Source organism: Terrapene carolina, unplaced genomic scaffold (assembly GCF_002925995.2).
Source record: "Terrapene carolina triunguis isolate 2854851 unplaced genomic scaffold, T_m_triunguis-2.0 Scaffold838, whole genome shotgun sequence".
Classification (NCBI taxonomy): domain Eukaryota; kingdom Metazoa; phylum Chordata; order Testudines; family Emydidae; genus Terrapene; species Terrapene triunguis.
The window spans coordinates 17,998,273-18,019,804 of record NW_020665189.1 but is presented as its reverse complement, the minus strand read 5'-3'; the positions used below and the strand labels follow the sequence as shown (position 1 = coordinate 18,019,804).

At 44.9% G+C, this 21,532-nt stretch overlaps 1 protein-coding gene across 2 annotated transcripts in view; it reads right to left on the bottom strand.

The window, feature by feature from the left end:
* The window catches only part of CCNJL (cyclin J like), a 46,015-nt gene extending 36,995 nt beyond the window's left edge, over positions 1-9,020 (bottom strand). The window contains exons 1-2 of one of the 2 annotated variants that reach the window (XM_026660860.1): positions 8,861-9,020; positions 7,943-8,055 (exon numbers count right to left, since the gene is read on the bottom strand). In XM_026660860.1, the coding sequence (XP_026516645.1) occupies positions 7,943-8,020 (78 nt within the window). In that variant the 5' untranslated portion in view covers positions 8,021-8,055; positions 8,861-9,020. The remainder of the gene's footprint in view (positions 1-7,942; positions 8,056-8,860) is intronic. The other variant, XM_026660861.1, reaches the window with a different exon arrangement.
* Between the last annotated feature and the right edge of the window lie 12,512 nt (positions 9,021-21,532).

Below are 21,532 nucleotides of genomic sequence, written 5' to 3'. Positions count from 1 at the left end.
GTTCTTGTCAACTGACTTCAAATGGCATTATTGGAAGAGGGATGTTCCATGTTTATGTCTCTAAACCAGGGCTTAATTGTGCCAGGGCTAGCCAGGGTTGAGCCCCGGGCACCTCTGGTTGTTGCATCAGCTCAGAATGTAAAAAAAAAAAAAATTGCTTGAGCCCCAGCACCTTTTTCATTACAAATTAAGCACTGCTCTCAACTCCACATCAGACTTGCAGATTAAGGTATTTTCCTAACTGACAGTCCTTTAGGGTATGTCTACACTACGAAATTAGGTTGATTTTATACATTCTATTGCGTATGTCCACACTAAGTGCATTAAGTCGGCAGAGTGCGTCCTCACTACCGTGGCTAGCATCGACTTACGCAATGGTGCACTGTGGGTAGCTAACCCACAGTTCCCACCGTCTCCGCCGCCCATTGGAATTCTGGGTTAAGCTCCCAATGCCTGATGGGGCAAAAACATTGTCGCGGGTGGTTTTGGGTACATCATCAGTCACCCCTCCCTCCATGAAAGCAACAGCAGACAGACAATCGTTTTGTGTCAAACACCAGGGCGATTAGAAGAGCACAGCAAGGCGCGCTGCACATCAGAGAGGCTGTGAAAACCAGTTTCATGACTGGCCAGGCTTCGGTGTGACAGTTGTGTGTGCTTCTCCTTGATGCAAACCCACCCCCTTTGTTGATTTTAATTCCCTGTAAGCCAGCCACCCTCCCCACTTCGAAATAAAGTAACTATTGTTTTGAAACCATGCATTTTTTTTTTTTTTAATAAAGAGAGAGAGATAACAGACAAGGTAGCCCGGGTGGGATGGGAGAGGAGGGAAGGACAAGGCCACATTGCTTATTGTAGCCATACTAAAAATCAAACTGTTTGAATGACAGCCTTCTGTTGCTTGGGCCATCCTCTGGAGTGGAGTGGCTGGGTGCCCGGAGCCTCCCCCTCCACGTTCTTGGCCGTCTGGGTGAGGAGGCTATGGAACATGGGGAGGAGGGTAGACGGTTATACACTGGATGCAGCAGGGATCTGTGCTCGTTGGCTTTCCTGCAGCTCCAACAGACACTTCATCATGTCCGTTTGCTCCCCCATTAGCCTCAGCATTGCGTCCTGCCTCCGCTCTTCACACTCACTTAATTCTTTCCTGGCCTCTGCCACTGAATGCCTCCATGCATTAAGCTGTGCCCTATCAGTGTGGGAGGACTGCATGAGCTCGGAAATCATGTCACTGTGAGTGCGTTTTTTTCGCCTTCTAATCTGCGATAACCTCAGGGATGGAGAGGATAGGGGGAGCGTAGAAACATTCTACGCTCTACGATTCTGGGGGAACTGCAAGGTCACCTGTGCTGCTGAGTTCGCCACGCTGACCAAACAGGAAATGAAATTCAAAAGTTCCCAGGGCTTTTCCTGTGTACCTGGCTAGTGCATCGGAGTTCAAAGTGCTGTCCAGAGTAGTCACAATGGAGCACTCTGGGATAGCTCCCAGAGGCCAATACCGTCGATTTGCGTCTGCACTACCCCAAATTCAACCCAGCAAAATCGATTTTAGCGCTACTCCCCTCGCTGGGGAGGAGTACAGAAGTCGATTTTAAGAGCCCTTTAGGTTGACGGAATGGGGTTGGTTGTGTGTATCCATTCATTTTTAAAACCAACCTAATGCGGCTAAATTCGACCTAACCCTGTAGTGTAGACCAGGCCTTAGACTCAGCCAGGCCTGTGGGGAAAGAGTGTCAAGATGAGTTCTTTCCAAAATTTAGTTAAAACTTGTAGTAGTTCACCTAGTATGCTATAGCATGGCCAAGCCAAAAAAGCTAACATGAGTAAATCAAAGTCAGCAAATACAGGATCTGAAAACCACCTAGCTCTTAGATAGCTCTTTTAATCAGCAGACCTTAGAGTGCTTTACAAAAGGTGGTCACAGTACAATCATCCTCATTATACAAATAGGGAAACTGAGGCACATCGAGGGACATGTCTTGCCCAAGGTCAGCTAGCAGGCAAGTGGCAGAGTTGGGAACAGAGTCTAGGTTTAATGAGTCCTAATCCAGTGCTCCATCTACTAGAGATCACATTGCCTTCTCTTTATGTGAACTGGCAACTTCTTACCACTCACTTTCAGAGAAGAGCCATACTTTCATAATGTTTTCCCATTCATCCAGAGGGGAAGCTACCTCTGACCACGTATATCATGTTTTTCACTTCATATTTGTACTGTACTGCCAGATTTCTGCCCTCTGACAATGCCTTTCAATATACGCAGTTAAAACTGCAGACTCCACTGCTCAGACATTCAAAAAAAAATTTTTTTTCAGCCTACTAAAGACGACAGACAGGAGTTAGCACACTGTTCTTATGTAAGAGGAGGTATTTGTGCTTGAATGCACTCCACAGCAGGCATTTTTAATCACAATATTACCAAACATTCTAATTTCAAAGGACAGTTTAATTGCTACAGTGTTTAAAAATCCACTACTTCATGTGTTCCACTTTGGTATTTTAGAGAGTGTTTCATTAAATTCTCCTTACTCGGTTTAAATTATTCAAATGCTCAGCAGCTAATCTGAGGCAGGATCAGAGAAAGGAGTGTGAAAACTGAAATTCCAACTTTGAGGAAAGATGAAAGAAGAGAGATCATGAATAACCATGTACTTTATTAGGACACCTGTTCCTTTCAGCGCCATACATATGGTGCCATCTATACTATAAGCAAACTAAAGCTAGCAACCAGTAATGCTATTGTTACAACTTTCAAAAGCTGGAGTTTTTAAAGTGGACAGATTACATTTTTGTTGCGGGGCCGACAATCCCTTTAGAGGCCTTAACACAATGAGTTGCTCACTGCTGGTTATGCCTATTTTCATTTTACAACTGATTTAAACTAGAAGGGCATATTAAAAAGCAAATATTAACATTTTTTCAGTTCATCAAGATGAACAGAAGAGATAAATTGCGTCTCAGACATGCTGGATCCCGGAAATCCTCCTCTAGATTTTGCATTCAAGATCTGGAAAAGTTACATAGCTTTTTGCAATGTTCTAGCGCCTGCTAGCCCCTTGGACAAAAAAAAGAAAAAAAGAAAACGTAATTGGCTGATTTACTTAGTTGTGATGTTTGTACAATGCTGAATTCAATTATCTGTGCCAAGCATCTGTAATTTATTGAAAAAGCACCTATCAAATAACATTAGGTAAGGAGTAAAAAGTACAATAGTGGATTTAAGAGGATACAGAATTGAAATGATGAAATTACTGTGGCCTCATTTTTAGTAAGCTCTTGCTTAATTAATAGAACAGGGAAGCCAAGTGTTTAAGGGATCCAGAGAATGTGTGTAAAGAACACAGGGAAACATTCCCCCCTATTCAATAGGAGAAAGGTGGGGGTGTTTTTACTGAAGAATGGGGACCATAAACCTGTTGCTTGTAGTACTTCCAACAACTTGTTTTATTACTATCAGGGTTATCTGTTAGCTGGGGGAGTAACTTTTACCTAGAGGAAATATCTATCCCCCCAGACACTGTAAAAATGTAAAGGCACAGAACTGTTTGTTTTCAGCAGAAGGCACCAGCTCTGTTCAACTATCCACCTGGCTGGAAAGCCCACAGACCATTCATTGGCAAAGCAATTAAGACAGCCTTTGAAGGATTAAGTTACAATACAAACTCTTAAAAAGCTTGCACGCTCAATGGGCTTTGTGAAATTCAGCCCTGCTCTTACTCACATGGCTTTGAGAAGCCATGTAAGAGGTGAATAAAGGAGGAAATACAAGCAGCTCTACTGAGTACTTTTAAATTGTAGGAAATGTGCATATCCTGGAAGGAAGAAAACCAACATACCACAAACACTGGGGGTCGGAGGACAACTCAGAACTCTGTTTCCAAAACAAGCTCAGACCATGTTCTAAATAGATTTCTCTTTTTTAGCACTTGTGTGCAAGGAAAAATGCTGACTTGCTATTTAAACTCTCTCTCTTTCTAGAGTACTTATTCCTGCTAAAGCAGAGGTACATGTTTACAAGAAGGCGAATTTCTGTGACATTCTATCCATTTGGTAGGTCCCAAAAACCTCTTGAAAGCTGAATGACTTAAAATGCAAGTCGGCCTGCTAGCAGGATGTCCCTCCACCACTGACTACCACTGCACGGGCTCTAGGCTACCTAAAGGTCATCATGGGCAGGAGCACATTCACTCAACCCACCTGTTACAGTACTGCTGATGAACAGGGTAGAAGAGTATCAGAGGGGTAGCCGTGTTAGTCTGAGTCTGTAGAAAGCAACAGAGGGTCCTGTGGCACCTTTAAGACTAACAGAAGTATTGGGAGCATAAGCTTTCGTGGGTAAGAACCTCACTTCTTATTGTTACAACTTTCAAAAGCTGGAGTTTTTAAAGTGGACAGATTACATTTTTGTTGCTGGGCCGACAATCCCTTTAGAGGCCTTAACGCAATGAGTTGCTCACTGCTGGTTATGCCTATTTTCATTTTACAACTGATTTAAACTAGAAGGGCATATTAAAAAGCAAATATTAACATTTTTTCAGTTCATCATGCAAGATGACTTGCATCTGAAGAAGTGAGGTTCTTACCCACGAAAGCTTATGCTCCCAATACTTCTGTTAGTCTTAAAGGTGCCACAGGACCCTCTGTTGCTTTTTAGGGTAGAAGAGAACACTGAAGACTGCAGGGCAGGCTCTGCCCTGCCTTCTACTCCACTAGTGCCCTTCCACCTCCTCAAGCAGTCCTCCATGGCACAATCCTGCAAGGCTTAAGTGTTCTGACCCAAACAGAGAAGCCATTAAACTTGTACTGTACTTTGACTTCAGATTAGTCATGTGCTTACAAATGTTCTGGATCTGGCCAGAACACTCAAGACCTGTGTAGCCTAGCAAGATACATCAGAAGCTACCTCCCGTAGCAACCACAGTACTGGTTCTTGACCAGCCAGCCAACGTAGAATGCCAACTCAAGGGATTTATTTCCTCTGATTTATGAGCACCCCATCTCTACAGCAAAAAGCTTCCCAGCACCTTTAAACCAATTTACACTAGAAGACTTCAGGTGTACTATGTACATCAGGTGCCTGCCCTCATTATGTACAGCTAACAAACATACTGCATGAAGGACTCCAGTCCATGCTGTAACACCAGCTTTCAGAGGCCCTAATTATCCTCAGAGTACAGTAATTTCAGGTTTTTGCACATTATGTACAGTATGGACAGAGATATATTATGCCACCACCCTTACAAGTTTTTGTGGTTTTATACCCTCCAAAGGAAGGCTCAGTTAGGTTTAATATTAAAATGATCTCCACGTGTCTTGTTTTAAAACAAGTTAAAAATTTTCAGAAACTTTCCTTCGGAAATCCTTATGTTGCTGAAATGGGAAATTTCTTCTCTGCATTAAATACAAACTTCAAGAACGTTCTTCTCAAGAGGGGACAATCTGCCAAGAAATTTGCACTGCAAGTCATGGGCTACATAAAGCGTATTTTTCCCTAGTGCCAAATACAACCTAGTTTGTTTCTGTCTCAGACTCACCTGCTTAGACCAAGACTAATCTGTTGGTGTGTTCTTCCCTCCCCCTACACTCCATCCATGACCAGATTAACATGCTGGGCCAGACCACAGCACTGAAAGTGTTTAGAAAACCCCTCAGTAGAGATCAAGAAGAAAAGAAAAAAAGCTTTGTTTTGTGGGCAACACCATCTGCTTTACCATTTTCTACAGCACAGCACCATAATACACCACTCTCAGCAATCTTGTAGTGATAGAAAAGCAGAACAATATTTATGCTTTTTTTGTTCTGTGCTGCTGTTGCAGATTTCCCCATCACTGAAAGCTAATTAGTTAAATGCACTGTATTCTTCCAGAACAAAATCAGAGGTGCTTCTTCTATTTGACTAGAAACATGCTAAATCTAATTACTTTATTTATTTATTTTTAAAAAAGGAAGGATTTCTTCCTAACTCCCACCTCAAAAGCATGAGCAGGCGACATCACAGCCTCAATACTGCAGGATTTACGAATCCCGCATTTAGATTTCTCTTTAAGGGAAATTTGCAATTTAAAAAAGAAAAAAGCCTGGGCTTGCATCCTCTTTTTTGCTTCTTTCTTATGTATAAGGAAAGCCTGAAGTGTTTTGGAGGGAGGGGTTTATGGGTATTTTTTCCACTTTAATATCATATATATCAACTCTCATCTTGCTGGTTATGCTGAAGGACAGTCTGTTTTACAGTCTCATTTGTTTCAAGGATTCAAATTTCTAAAACGTTAAAGGCATTAACAAAAAGACAACAAATTGTACACCGTGACAGTCCTTTTCTTTCTCAATACACTCATATTCTGAGCTCTCAAATATCATTTCATTCTTTAACCAGAATCTTCCAAGCTAGGCAGGACCTGAACTTCTAATGCAAGAAGATAAATACGCACAGTTCAGGCCTTTCTTATAAATAAAGTAGCAAAAGAAAAGTACAAGCCAATTTTCCCTCTTTTCAGCTTCACCTGAAAATTCAAACAACCAGGCCTATTCTTGTCATAGCAATTGGCATCTATGTGTACACATTAACAACAAAATTCTAGCATTGTAGGCTAGTCCAATGTAACTATGTCCCAAAAGTAGGCTGAAGTATGCACTTGCTAAAGACAAATTCTAAGCCACATATACAAGAGGTAAAACATGGCAAAGAAATTATGCAGGCCTCAGAAGAAATTGAGGAGGCAAATAGCATGGGTTTCAGTAAAAAAAGCTTTCCGACCAAATAGAATTTTCAGTGGACGTTGAAGTCTTTTGGCATGAAAATTAATGTGGTAAAACTCAATTGCCTAATAAGAGCCTATTATTTACTTTGTCAATTTCATAAGGAACTAGATGGCTGATACAGGAAAATTAGTTTTAAATAACATCATAAACAAGTTCAGTGTTTTCTTTTGCAAGAAAAGAAACAGCTGTTGATCTAGCTTTACTTGCATCAATTATCCCCCCCACCCCATTTCAGAATCAGAAGGACCTGTCCCTCAATGTGATAGCATGAGAACAAACAACCCACTTGCCAAGACCTGATAATGATTAAGTCACCTGATGTAATTTATTGTTGAATGCCTGCTGGAGACAAGAGTAGTAGAATATCCCAAGTGTTAATTTTGTTAAGGGTAACTTGAAAGGGAGTAAAGTGCAGATAGTTAATCTTTGCTGTGATCTCTCTTTCATGTTACCCAGCTAAATGCATTTAGCAATTCTTTAATGTTTGAAGTGTACCTAAGGAAATGCAACATGTAAATAGACAATGCTATTATTTCTAGCTGCTCAAAGCAAGAGCTTTTTTAAACTAAGAGAACAAGACAAAGCACAGCAATAAATCCCTTCAAATACCTAAATGAACAATATTTGGACAGTATTTTAATATCAAAGATTTTTTTCTTCTTTAGGAGCACACATGTAGATGCAGTACTAGCTTTATCAAAGCAGACAATTACAGCCAGCATTTGTACTGTTATCTCACAACTCCTCTGCAGTCTGCCAAGAAACAAGAGTCTGTAGTAAAATTGCCTCTCAACCTGTATTTGTTTGAAAACAAGTAGAGTTACTTCTTCAGACCTTAAAAATCTTTTGATTGTATGCAGCACAGCAACAGTATCCCCTTTTTATTTAACACACGGTATCATCACCAGCTTGCCTAAATTAAAACTGCTGAACAAAAGCCAGCAGATATTTTTAGCCTGTAAATAGGTTTTTGTAGACTCTAAATTATGATTAAAGTATTTTATAGGACAGAGAGTGTTCAGTGTAGCTTCTTCTTTAATTAACTGAATTGATGAAGACAGTTACTTGACAATTTAGAGCTTTAACATTTGTTTTCCTTATAATGCTTGAGGGGGGTGCCAAAGCATTTTTGCTGAATCGAAAACAAACAGGGAAAGGCAAGAAAGGGGAATTAAAGTCCAACCTTCATTCTCAGAGTTTGATGAATGTCTGCTGCCAGCTCTCCTTTCCACCACTGCTCTTCCATCCTCATTCTTCCCATCCAAAGGTGTGGAAGAGAGGGATTTAGTAACTCTGCTGGAAAGGAAACAAAACAAATAAATAAATCAAGCAGTTTGTACAAACCAATCCAGTGCCATCAGTTTTTCGTAGCTGTTTTAGTGTTAGTTACTTGCCATCAGATTGACAACACTCTCTAGAAATAAACCACTTGAAAATCACTGTTCAGCTTGTTTCAAAGAGACAAAAATACAAGTTATTCAGGGTCATCATAAGACCACCAAACTTCTGATCAGATTGTGACCTGTAGGTTTTGCCAGTTGTAGGACTTTGCCAAATCCTTCCAAAGGGGTTTTGTTCCAAAAACATCTCGGAGCAGCTTTGTCCTCGGGATCACTTAAAAATTCAGAGAGCTTCTCCAACAGCAGAAGTGTTCCTTACACTGTTGCTTCCTTACCATAAAACAAACCAGTGGTGCCTTTACCCTCAGACACCCTTATTCTCCCATTTTTAGGCTACCAAAGGCTTCCTTCTACCTGCCTTTCCCAGGTAAAGGTTTTTTTGTTTTTTTGTTTGTTTGTTTGTTTTTAAATGGGGAGGGGGGGAGAGAGACAGAAAACGGGAGGAATGAGTCCCAGCTGGAGAAATCCCGGGGGACTTCTTCCCACCTGATGAAATCAGGGCAAGAAATGCCCTGTAATTGACTTTACATCAACTGGATCTAGCCCTTCCCCCAGCTGGTTGTGTAACGCAGTCACACTGGGGTTTTTAATACCCTTCCAATGTGCAATTCCAGCCTGCAGATCGTTTTTTTTTCCTTTTCTTCCTTTTAATTAACAACGCTGTACAACGTCAGGACCCTGAAAAATGCAACTTGTGTTACCTTTGCTGGCTGCCTCCTCTTTGCCTCACACACTCTGATCAGCAGCCTTTGTCCTACTCCAACATCCTGCTGGTGCTGCTACAGCAGCAGTGCGAATACTGCAGCCAAGAGGGAAAAAATCAGACCCCAGTAGCCCCTGGCGCTGAGAGTCGGAGGGAAAGACGGGAGAAGGATGCACACCCCCCCCCACCCCAGGGTGCACCACGCATGGAAAATAGACACTGGTGCCGCCCCTCCCCCCTTTAGAGCACCCAACCCCTCCAGCCTCCCCCGTTGCTCTCTTGCACCCACTCCCCGCAGCAAGCTACTGCTGCCGACACTCTATGGGAGCGCAGCAGCGCTCACGGGGGATTACAACACCGGCCGCGCACTACGCAGGCGCCATGCCTCCGCCCCGAAGGACTCTGGGGACTGTAGTTTCCTCCCCCGTGCGCGGTGAGGATATGAGAAGAGGCAGGTGAGGCGTGGCTTGGCTCGGGCGGCGGGCGCCCCAGGCAGAGGGTGTCCCGCGGGAAGGCGGCGCATGCTGCTGGGGCTCAGGAGCCGGCTGTCCACGTGCTTGCAGCAGTGCTCTCCGCACCAGGGTCACCAAGCCCCTTGCCTGGGGGTGTGTGTGTGTGTATATGAATGTCTTATGCAAATCATGCGATGACCTAATGTACATATTTGCAAATAATGTGCATCTAATCCTACATTTTATGAAGGCATTGGCTTGACAGTCTGGGGAGTAAAGTCGGCAGCAGGGCAAGCTTCTGCCATACCACTCTTTTGCCAGCCACAACCATTCAGAAGTCAGGGGTTAGCCCCCCTCCCCATTATGAAGTTGGCTTTAAAATCATGAGATTTTTATAATATAATAAAAAGGTTGGGCTCTTTATATGCCTTCTGGTTTTTGAGACTTTAGGGCTCATGTTTTGGTGCTTTTTTGGGATGCATGAAGGCTAGAAACTCTTCCCCCCTCCGCCCCCCCAATGAAAGCTCAGTATGCAAGCAGGCATCCATTGTGAGACATACAATGCCCCATACACACATGACCAGACAGGGAGATAAGCATCTGTTACCCCCTGCTTGAAAGGAACCTATGACATGTCACCTCCTGGTTACCTGCCTTAAGAACATAATTTTCAGTATAGATAACAGTACTCCTTAGGTCAGTGGTGGGCAACCCCACGTGGCCAGTCAGGGTAATCCGCTGGCAGGCTGCAAGACAGTGTTTACATTGACCGCCCTCAGACACGGCCGCCCGCAGCTCCCAATGGCTGTGGTTTGCCGTTCCTGGCCAATGGGAGCTGCGGGGACCAGTGGAGGCCGCGGGGATGTGCTAGCCGCTGCTTCCCACAGCTGCCATTGGCCAGGAATGGCGAACCATGGCCACTGGGAGCTGCGGGGGGCCGTGTCTGCGGACTGTCAATGTAAACAAACTGTCTCACGGCCCGCCAGTGGATTACCCTGATGGACTGCATGCAGCCTGCGGGCCACAGGTTGCCCACCACTGCATTAGGTACTACCCATCCATACATTTCCCAGTGATTATGACCACCAATGGTCTACTGGCTCTTGGTAGAGACCTCCCACGTCACCCTTTAGTGAAATATTATGAATATATACAACTCAGAAGATCCCTGTAAAACTCTATTCATCCCCTCTCCCAGTTGGTACCATGAGGTTCATGGGTCACACTGCTGATTAGTGCAAAGCATAGTGGTCAGTTTGTGATGTGAGAACTGGAACTGAGACCCTTCAAATTCAACTCATATAAGGGCCACTAAATATCCATTAGATTAGAACATATTTTAGTCCCTGCTGAACTGGGCTGGGTTTAAACTTGTAACCTCCAGGTTAAAAGCTCTGCAGTGCATTAGCACTGTCCTGAGGCATAAATGTTAATTTAAGAGGGAATCATAGATATAGATTTTTTTTTTAAAAAGCCCAGTAACTATGTATCTATCTATGTTAACAGAATATGAAGGTTGCAAAGTCAAGCACTCAAAATGGAGATGTTAGAATTAATGTTACGTATGGCAGCCTTAATTCATCATTTTCCTTCTCAATAGGTCTTTAATTATATGATTAAATATTATTTTTCTCACATGATTCATCAGTTTGGTTTGAACCCAGGACCTTCAAAATCACAACATAGACACCTACTAATTAAACTAAATGAGCAACTGACAGCAGAAGTAGGTTATTAGCCTCTATAGGGTTTCCAGTGTGTTACAAAACTGTTTGCTAGACCAGGCGTTCCTAAACTGTGCTGTGGTATGTGAGCTTGATATTTCATCAATTCACTTCACAACAATTTTTGAAGAAGATGGTACATGAACCAATATAGTTTGGGAGCCACTGTGCTAAATAGGAGTAGACTGTTGGGTGTCATGATTCCTAGTTGCCATTCCTGGTTCAAGGAAGGTAGCATAGGATGAGAGTGGTGGTCAAAGACAAGAAAACCACCCTATAGCTTCTTTCTGGAGCAGTGTGGCTAGGACTTGGTTATGGATCTAGGTTCTAATCCCAGCTCTATTGGACGTTACCTTGACCTGGATCCTCAAAAGTGTTTAGGTGCCTAGTTCCCACTGAAATAAATGAGAGTTATGTGTCTAAATACCTTTGAGGATCTGGGCCTTATCTGAAAGTGGAGAGACTAGAAATTGTTTCAGAGGGGAGTATAATGGGTTGTATAGACCGTGTACTGCAACAGCTACTTAATGGATCCACTCAGAGCAACTATTTTTCCAACTGTGGCTAATTATTTGACTAACAAGCTGCAACGTTGGGGTAAAAGGCTGCAGGTCAGCCAGAGGTAGGTCGGTATTAGGTAACCCAAGAAGGATTTGGCACTGGGTGCAGTTTGGGAGGAAATAGTGTAAGCACTTGGAACCTCTAAGAATAAGCACTGGAATGAGATGCTCTTTGAGAGGGGCCTGGAGGTCAGTGAAGGTAGGAAGTTAAAGTAGCCAAAGGACGTAGCAGTACATCTGAGGGAGCAGACCTTAGCATGGTCCCTGGGCTGAAACCCAGAGTGGGAGGGCCTGCGTTCCCCTACCTGCCCCCAGGGAAAGGGATGGAAAGCTCTCCTGATGAAGAATGTGGTTGAAGACCTGGCATAAAATGTTTAGCAGTTGGATTTATTTTTTAATTCATCTGGAAGGGGTGGAACTACGAGTGACCTAGTAGGGGTGGCTGAGTGGTGAGAAGGAACAAACTGCATGCTCTGAGTGGCTGTTGATAGAGGGTGCTAGAGTTGAAGAGACACTACACCTGGCCATAAAGGGGTGCTCTAATTGGTCAGTGACTCCTCTGCAAAAGAGGGGTCACTGACCAAGAAGGCTTGCTCAATAATAAGGGTTATGAAGTATATGAAAAATATCAACAGAAGTGGTGAGCTTTGAATTTATTGTCTTATGGTTCCCAACTTGGGGAAGTTTCCCATAGGCTGCAGGATAGAGAGAGAGAGAGAGAGAGAGAGCTTGTAAGGGAAAATCTCTATCTCCAGGCTGGATTTGTCTGTTTCCCCATCTGTAAAATGGGAATAGTTGTACATGGCTCCATTATAAAGTGCTTTGAAATCTGCCGATGAAAATTGTTATATATGAGGTGGGTATTATTATACAGGTTTTTTTTATCATGCCAAACACACTGGGGTCCTGATTACATGTGGGCACCTTCAGTGCTAATAGAGCAATAACATAATATAAGGATTTTGGCTCTCTTTGAGCTCAGAGAGGTGGGATTGTTCCACATTTCAGAGAGACATGGTGGGTGAGGTAATATCTCTTATTGGACCTACTTCTGTTGATGAGATAGTCAAGCTTTTGAATGTAAGCAGAGCTCTTACACAGAGCTGACCTGAAGAAGTGCCAGAGCTTATCTCTCTTACCAACAGAAGTTGGTCCCTTTTTGTCTCTCTGATCTTGTGATCAATACAGCTACAACAACACTGTATATCATACAGATGGCAACCACAGCTGAGGTCTGGGTTTATAGCCCTAGTGCATTGTTCCCTATCCAAGAGACTGGGGTTCTATCCATAGGTCCTGGAGTTCCATATTCAGGGAGTTGGGATCTATTCCTCAGACCCCACATCTAGGGAGCTGTGATTTTATTTACACCCTAGTAGAAATTGCAATTGACTGCATTATAATCCTTCAACTTTATTAGCTTTCTGCTGTACTGGCTTGAAGGAAAACCAGTAGTTCCTGCAACCAATAAATCAATGCACCCATTAGTTTATTCCCAAATCTAGTTCCCAATCAAAACCATATTAAAAATGTTATTTCCAAGTAGGAATTCTAATAGGTGAGGCTGTGAATTCTCACACTTGGGAACCTGGGGTTCCATTCTTACAGTTAGGGCTGGCAGGGAAAACTCCAGTTTTTCATAGGAAATATAACACACACACCCCCTTGATTTCCTATCAATGTTTTGGCTTTTCCATTGGAAAAATGGTTGTTTTTTTGTTTTTTAAGTTAAAAACAAATGAGCTTTCCATAAATTTTCAATTTTTGAAAACAAAACACTTTATTGAAGAATTTTCAGTTTCCAGTTTGACATGCAGAAACATTCAACCAGAATGAAAACTCTCATGAATTTTCATTTTGGTTGAAAAGCATTTTGTTTTTTACAAGATGTTTCAGCGGAGAAGTTTTGACCAGTTCTGTTTAAGACAAAGGCCCCAGCTGTTCTTATGCTAAAAGTTGAGCATGCTTTGGCTGCTTCATTTATTAACTTGCTCTGCAAAACAAAAGGAATCCTACTAATGTTCAGTGAAGTTGACTGTTAATGGCCTGCTAGAGTTCAACTGAGAGTTGGCTGCTAACTACCCATCAGAAACTCTCCCCTATTTTCTTTTCAGTATCGCTAAGCAGTCTGCTAAACGGGTACCAAAATACTACAACACTTGCCTAAAATTAAGCATCTGAGTAGTTCTAGTGTCACTGGCTTAAAATTCAGCACAGTAAGTGCCATGCTGAATCAGCACCTGAGCTATTAGTCCTGCCCTAGTGGTACAAATATGAGAAATATTAAAGTATCAATAGACCTTTTTTACTTCATCAGTACAGCTATGGGGTGTCTAATATTTACATCAATGCCATTCTACTACCTTTAAAATCCAGGTTTATATAGCTGTAAAGGTAAATGACGAGATAAAACTGTTCATAAAATGTTTGTAATTTTCAGTCCAAAATACTTCTCCTCCTCCCATCACCACCGTAGGGGCAACTGAAGGGATTTAGGTGACTGGACAGGTGCCAAACCTACCACGTAGGCACCTCTGACACTTTCCAAGCTGCAGCTCAGAAGCCTTCTACCCCCTGAGATGCCAGCATTTCTGTTGGTTGGCACTTTCAAAACAACCTACACGCTGCTATCACCCCCCCAGCTCACAAGCTGCTCAGAGCCCTAATTCAAGTCAGTGCCCTGGAGGCCCTTAAGTGGGAGTTTTAAACTAGGTGGAGCTAGCTTGCCAGTGAGCCCAGTCCCACAAGCATGTTGTGAGCACACCTAAGATCTGATGCCAAGCAGACCCCACAACAGGAGAGCTGGACACAAGTTTCCAGTATGTGGAGAGGCAGCACATCACCTACACACAAAACAATCAGAGGCAACAGGAATGGGCAAGCATGAGAGAAGTACTGAGCATGAGTAAGCAGCTGATCTGGCTCAGGTACCTAATTCTAGAGAGTGTTTTGCAGCTGAAGCTCCTGAGTGGAGGGAGGCACACCTCCCTCTGGCCCGTCAGCAGGCACACCAGGCCAGCTGCTTAGTTGCCTAAGTCCCTACCCTCTCCTCTTCTTGGCATTGCTCTTAGCTAGTTTAGGCAGCTCCCTACCCAGCGGGCCAATTTCTGAAAATCTGTTTTTAGGTGCTCAACTATTTCCATGTCCTAGGGAGTTTAGGTGGCATGGATCTACTTAGCTTGGGGCTGACAATTCCAATGGGCTGTGGGCCACCTATGGATTAGGCATTGCTCTGGTCCGTGCTGAGCAGCACCTTAATCTCTTTCAAAGTCTGTTCCATAATCAATGTGTTTCACTCACAGTCTGTGCAAAATTAATTTCAGCAAAGTAGGCAACAGACAAGGAAACAACTGTTGTTCTTATTAATGTAGGATTCTTTGTACTTGTTAAAGGATCATCAAGGTGATTCTCAGCTCCATAATATGAGTTAAATTACTGTTGAAATAGAAGAGCTTACAACTTGGCTTTAAATATTGTCTGGTGTCTCAAAGTGTTTACAAATTAGAGCCATTGTGTGCTTGATACTAGTTCATGCCATTGCCTCGCCTTGAACGCTACAGCTGCTTTAGTGAAAAAGACAAGGGGCACTTGGGTAAAATAACAGAGAATTTGCTTAGATCCTTTCAAATATTGAGCAATCCCAGCAGTTCATTTCTATATGATAGTAGTTTAGCCAGTCAAACAATATCCACACATAGTATTTTGGTTCAAGTTTTTGATACAATACATGTACTGCAGTTATGGGATTATATTTTCTATCAGAATGTTTAAGTGAAAGAGGCCTCAACTTTTTGTGTGTGGTCTAAATAATATAATACAATATAAATAGTTTGGGTTAAAACAAAGGCATTTTTTAATATTCAAAGTTGTACTAGTTTAACTTTACATCAACTTGGTTAAATTGGTGCAAAACCCTATGTGGACACGCGTAAATAGATTTAAACCTGGATTTTATTAATGTGTATTGCAGTGGTGTCTAGAAACAGAATCATTGTATGCTAAGTTAGTATAAACCAGGTGTAAATTGAATGAGTAGTGCCCACAGTATCTTCAACAAATTTAACTAAATCAGTTTTGTTTTTTAATTCTAGTTTAACCAGTGCAACTGAGAGCATAGACAAAGCCAGCATTTTATATGGCGCTCTGGAAAGCCCCTTACAGCAAAACTTTCCCAAAGTTATTCTGACACTTCCTATAGTTCCCACTCTGAGAAATACAGGCTGCATCCACACTACAGTCTCCTGATCTTGCTCTCCCAGATCCCGACTTCCTTATTCTTTCCTGTAAATGCTTCTCCTCAGACCTTCACTTTTTTACTGACGTTGACTGACAAATCATATTTTTACCATTGAAACAACACTTTATTTAAAGTCAATGTGTTAGATTCCTGATATGCACGTTGCTTTGCAAAGGTATTACAGGAAAACTTGTACTCAAACTGCACTGAAAGCAGCAGAGATGGAAAAAATGCTCATGCCTTGAGGATAGAGTACTGGACTGGGACTTTATTCCTGGCTCTGCAACTAGCCTTCTGGGTGGCCTTGGGCAAATCACTTCACCTCCACGTGCCTCAGTTATACCATGTGTAAAAGGAGAACAATACTGACCTTGGTAAAACGCTGCGGATGCAAAGCACTGTATAATAGCTAAGTGCAATCATCAAGAAAAGACATGAGTTAGGCTGCAGAGTCCCCATTGAATGAGCATACTTAATATTTGGCACAAAAAAGAACTATCTATATTAATAGAACTGGCAGAATACTGCAAAACAGCATGAACATAAAAATCAGTTTGGACATATGAGTCTTACTAGCACAAATATTTATAGAAAGTGATTTTGCTTTCCCTGGACACTTGCATCAGAAGCCTGATTGTAAGGCTATGTCTACTCTGCACTGTCGTTGGTAAAACTTTTGTCGGTTAGAGGTGTCGAAGAAACACATCCCTCATTGACAAAAGTTTTACTGATGAAAAGCACCGGCGTGGACAGCGCTATGTCAGTGGGAGATGCTCTCCCGTCGACAAAGCTACTGCCCCTTGCTGGGGGTGGTTTTATTTTGTCAGCAGGAGAGCAGCTACACTGCATAGACTGACCTGGTCTAACTTACAAACTTAGGTTGATGCAAGGAGACTTGCATTGCCCTATTTGTTCATGTGCCTACCACCCAAATCTGTCTCTGGGGCATTTGTGTCAGACATTACAGCAGGGCAATAAAACTACCTCCCCGAATGGCATGGAGCCATGGTCAACCTATTGAGGTTAACACAGTTCATGCATAGTCACTGCATGACTTGTCATTTCTATTGCTAGAATCTCCCAAAAGGCACTGCACCAGGTGGCAGTGTGTAGCACACTGGGATACCTGCACCACACTTTGCACTGATGCAAAGAGTCACATTTTGGCAGCTGTGCACTGACAAAACTTGCATTGACCAAAGGTTGTAATGTAGACATGGGCACAGAGAGACAGAAAACAGCAGCAGCAGGATAGAGCGACTAGAGAGAGGGAGAACTGGCACGTTTAGAGAGCTATTGAGAAGAACAGAAGCTGAAGAAAGTTGCTGGAGAGCTCTGGCCAGAGCTGGGGAACCCAGCTGAGGCCTGGTCTACACTACAGAGTTCGGTCGATGTAAGACAGCTTAAGTCAACCTAATTATGTCAGTGTCTACACTACAGCCTTACTCCTGCTGACGTATGTGCCGTACTACACCCATATAATAGCTCCACCTATGCAAGAGATGTAGGGCTTATGTTGGTGTAATAGAGTGATGCAGTGTCCATGTAGACACGGCGAGTTACTTACATTGGCTATTGGCTATCATTCTTGCCAATTTCACGGCTGCCTGCTGGAACCGTGAAATTGACAAGTAAGCCGTTCACAGCTCGGGCTGTCACACCGGAGCTAGAGCCTGGTTGCCCCTGAGCTCCCTGCTCTGAGCTGGGCCACTGGCCTCCCCACTCGGAATTGGGCTGCCCCCTACCCCCATCCCCGGGCTCCCGGCTCCCCGCTAAGGGTCGGCAACTTGTGGGAGGGGGGCACCAGCTAAAGGGGAAGACATGTGACCTCCCCATGTGACTCGTCCCTGCCCCACGCGCAGCCTGGGGCCCCTGCGTTCTCCCCATCCCCTCCCCATTCTACGTTACCTGGGGGGGCTCTGTCCTCCCGCTGTGCCAGCTCCCCCTGGCATGTTCGGCTGCTCTTCCTGGCAGCCCGGCCCTGGAGCCACTCCCCCATGCCCGGTGCAGCACAGCAGCTGCCTGGGAAAGGGCCTGGCTGCGGCGGCAGCAGGCTGCCTTCCGCTCAGGCTTGGCTTCCAGGACAGCGGCTGAGCAAGTCAGAGCCCCCTGCGCTCCCTGGCATGCTCAGCATCGGCTCCTGTCCTCAGAAGCTGAGCCTGGGCAGGGGGCAGCCTGCGGCTGCTGTAGCCAGGTGCTCGCTCTCCCAGTCAGCCGCTGCTCTGCACCAGGCAGCGTCCCAGGCAGAATGTCTGGAAGAGGAGAGGCTCTTGCCCTGGCCCTTCCTCTCCCTGACTGGGCATAGGTGTGGGAACTAGGGGTGCGGGGGGTGCTGCAGCACCCCCCTGCTGCTGGCCCTGCACACCCAGGCTCCTGGCTACCAGCCTCAGCTCTTGGGGGAGGGGAGGGAGAAGTGGACAGGGGTAATGGGGGCCTGGTTTTCAGCACCCCCACTATTAAAAATGTTCCAGCGCCACTGTACCAAGGCTGGCTGTTGGGGGCACTTGACCCTCTTTGTGCCCCTCCCCCGAGTCGCTACTGCCAGCGGGGAGCTGCACATGGAGCTGAGCCCGGGTTTTCAGCCCCCCACACTGCCTCTCTTAAGTCAGTGGAAGTGCTCCTGGTGAGGACACGCACCACTGACAGAAAGAGGGTAGTGCGGACATGAACCACCGTAGTAAAAGTTTGTAGCATAGACATGCCTGCAGGAGAGCTTGTGCAGAGGCTCCTGGGAAAAAGGAAAGAAGAGCCTGGAAATGAGAGGCTTGATGCTGGAGGGTGGATCCCAGGTAGGACTTATGGATGAGGAGTCCTGGGGCAGTGGAGCACTGGGGGAGCCTCTTGCAGCAGACTTGAGTGGGGGGCCAAGCCCAGCTTTTAGCAATGACTGGACTGAGGGATTGCATACAGGCAGATAACTGATACAAAAGGTTCTTTAGTCAGGATTCTTAGGTTGCTCTACTGCCTGTGCTATGCTGTCAAGTGTTAAATAATTTACACTGAAGGTGCACTAACACAGAGTAGTACTGAAACCTGGTGAGTGTTAAATAATCTATAACGCATCACTCTTAGGCCTTGTCTACACTGGCAAGTTTCTGTGCAGTAAAGCAGCTTTCTGCGGTGTAACTCCCAAGGTGTGCACACTGCCAAGCCACTTAGTGCGCAGAAACTGCGCAGTTGCAGCGCTGTAAAAAAACCACCCCAATGAGAGGCGTACAGCTTTCTGCACTGGGGCTACAGCGCTGCAGTGCCAGTGTAGACACCCTGGTCAATTACAGCGCTGCGATTGGTCTCCGGGAGGTGTCCCACAATGCCTGTTCTCACCTTTCTGGTCATTGGTTTGAACTCTACTGCCCTGCCCACAGGTGACCAATTGTGAGCCCCACCCAGTAAATTCCTTGGGAATTTTCAAAGTCCCCCTCCTGTTTGCTCAGTGACACATTCAGTGGTCTCAGCACATCTTTCCAGGTGACTATGCCTGCTCCATGCACCAGGCGATCCTCTGCTTGGAGCAATGCCGAGCTGCTGGACCTCATCAGCATTTGGGGAGAGGAGCCTGTCCAGTCCCAGCTGCGCTCCAGCCATAGGAATTATGATACCTAGGGACAGATTTCATGATGCATGACAGAAAGGGGCCATGACCAGGACACACTACAGTGCAGGGTCAAAGTGAAGGAGCTGCGGGACACCTACCATAAGGCGCTGGAGGCAAACTGCCACTCCGGTGGTACGCCCACGAGCTGCCGGTTCTACAAAGAGCTGGACGCAATACTCGGTGGTGACTCCACCTCCACTGCAAAGAGCACTGTGGATACTTTGGTGGCTCATGTACCAGTTGCGAGTTGACCGAGCCAGGAGGAGGAAATCTTGAATGAGGATGGGGAGGGGAAGGGGGAACCAGAGGCAGAGGATGACTTGGAGGCCAGAGGTGTATGCAGCCAGGAGCTCTTCTCTACCTTGGAGGAGGCTAGCCAGTCACAGCTGTCAGATGTTGGCGAAGCACAAACAGGAGAGGAGGCCCCTACTAAGTGGATTTAATTTTGGGAATCACTGAAGGGAGATGTTGGGGGCAGGAGAGTTGCATAAAGCAGGCTTGTGTCTGTATGATGTGTGTACCACCACATGCCTAGTCTGAGCGGCAGAACAGGGTGTTGATTGACTCCCTCTCCAATGACAGGGCAGCTCTCATTCTCGTGTCCTTGTGCCGCAGGTCTGGGGCAAGCTCTTCACACAGTCCCAGTCCCAGACATGCATGATGATGTGATCCCAACACTCAGTACTTGTTTCCCAAGCCCAAAAGTGGCGTTCCACTGTGGTCAGCCCCTCCACGAATGCCACAACAGCGGTTTCCCTTCAGTGCTCTCTGAGCAGCACTGTAACTGCCAGCGGTGTAACTCTGCCAGTGTAAACATGCCCTTAGTGATCCATGTCCTTTTTTCTCCTGAAGGACGATTGTAGGAGATTGAGATAGTAAGTCCACCTATCAACCTATTAATTAGCAACGAAATTGTCTGGTGTGAAGTTTTAGAGCAGAGGTTCTCAGAATGTAGTGGACTGTGGAGAGCTGACTGGCTGGGTTGCTCTGGTTTCTTCTTGTTTCCAGCTGTTACATTTCAACATTATGTTCAAAACTGCCAACATACATTAGATACTTAGCTTACATGCAAAAATAATACTAGCAATCACTGTCGTTTTTCATGTTTATTTCATATTTAAGTGAATAAGAGCATAACAAATAGACATTGAAATATCAAAACCCTTTTGGTGTAGAATGGTTTTTGGGGGGAAGGGAGCATAGAACTTGGGAGATGGGCTGAATATTGGAGTCACTGATCTGGGCTAGGCAATGAGGATGAGGACAGTTCTGCATCCCATTGGTGTTGATCACCCTTAATTCCCATTCATGTCAGTACTGCTTGTGGGTGTCAATACCTCACAGGCTCAGACTCCAGGGGAGGCATCAGACAGATCTGCTTTCCAGCCCTGCACCCCTATCAATCTCTCTACTTTCTAAACAGCCAGGCCCTGCTCCTTGGAGATGTTAAGCCTCAAAAGCAAGAGTCTAACCCATTTGTTACCTTTGTAAATATTCCTGTTTTGTACCTGATTATTTTTTACTAGTTTACAGCACTTTTATAAACATACATTGTTAATAGTATAAATATTACCGTTCTGTTTTAAATAAATGTTTACATGTTTACAGCACTTACTGCTTGATCCTTCCCCTGATTCTGTGTCCGGGGTAAGGGATGGGGACGGTTGGTACGGGATCTCGGTAAGGGTGATGAAGAGCTCCTGGCTGTCGGGGAAATCAGCGGTGCCAGCGCTGTCGACTGCCTCGTCCTCCTCATCTCCTTCTTCATCTTCCCCGTCCGCTAACATGTCCGACGAGGAACCGGCCGCGGACAATATCCCATCCTCGGAGTCCACGGTCAGGGGTGGGGTAGTGGTGGCGGCCGCACCCAGGATGGAATGCAGTGCCTCGTAGAAACGGGATGTGTGGGGCTGGGATCCGGATCGTCCGTTAGCCTCTTTGGTTTTTTGGTAGCCTTGTCTCAGCTCCTTGATTTTCACGCGGCACTGCGTTGCATCCCGGCTGTAGCCTCTCTCTGCCATGGCTTTGGAGATCTTCTCGTAGATCTTAGCATTCCTTCTTTTGGAGCGCAGCTCTGAAAGCATGGACTCATCGCCCCACAC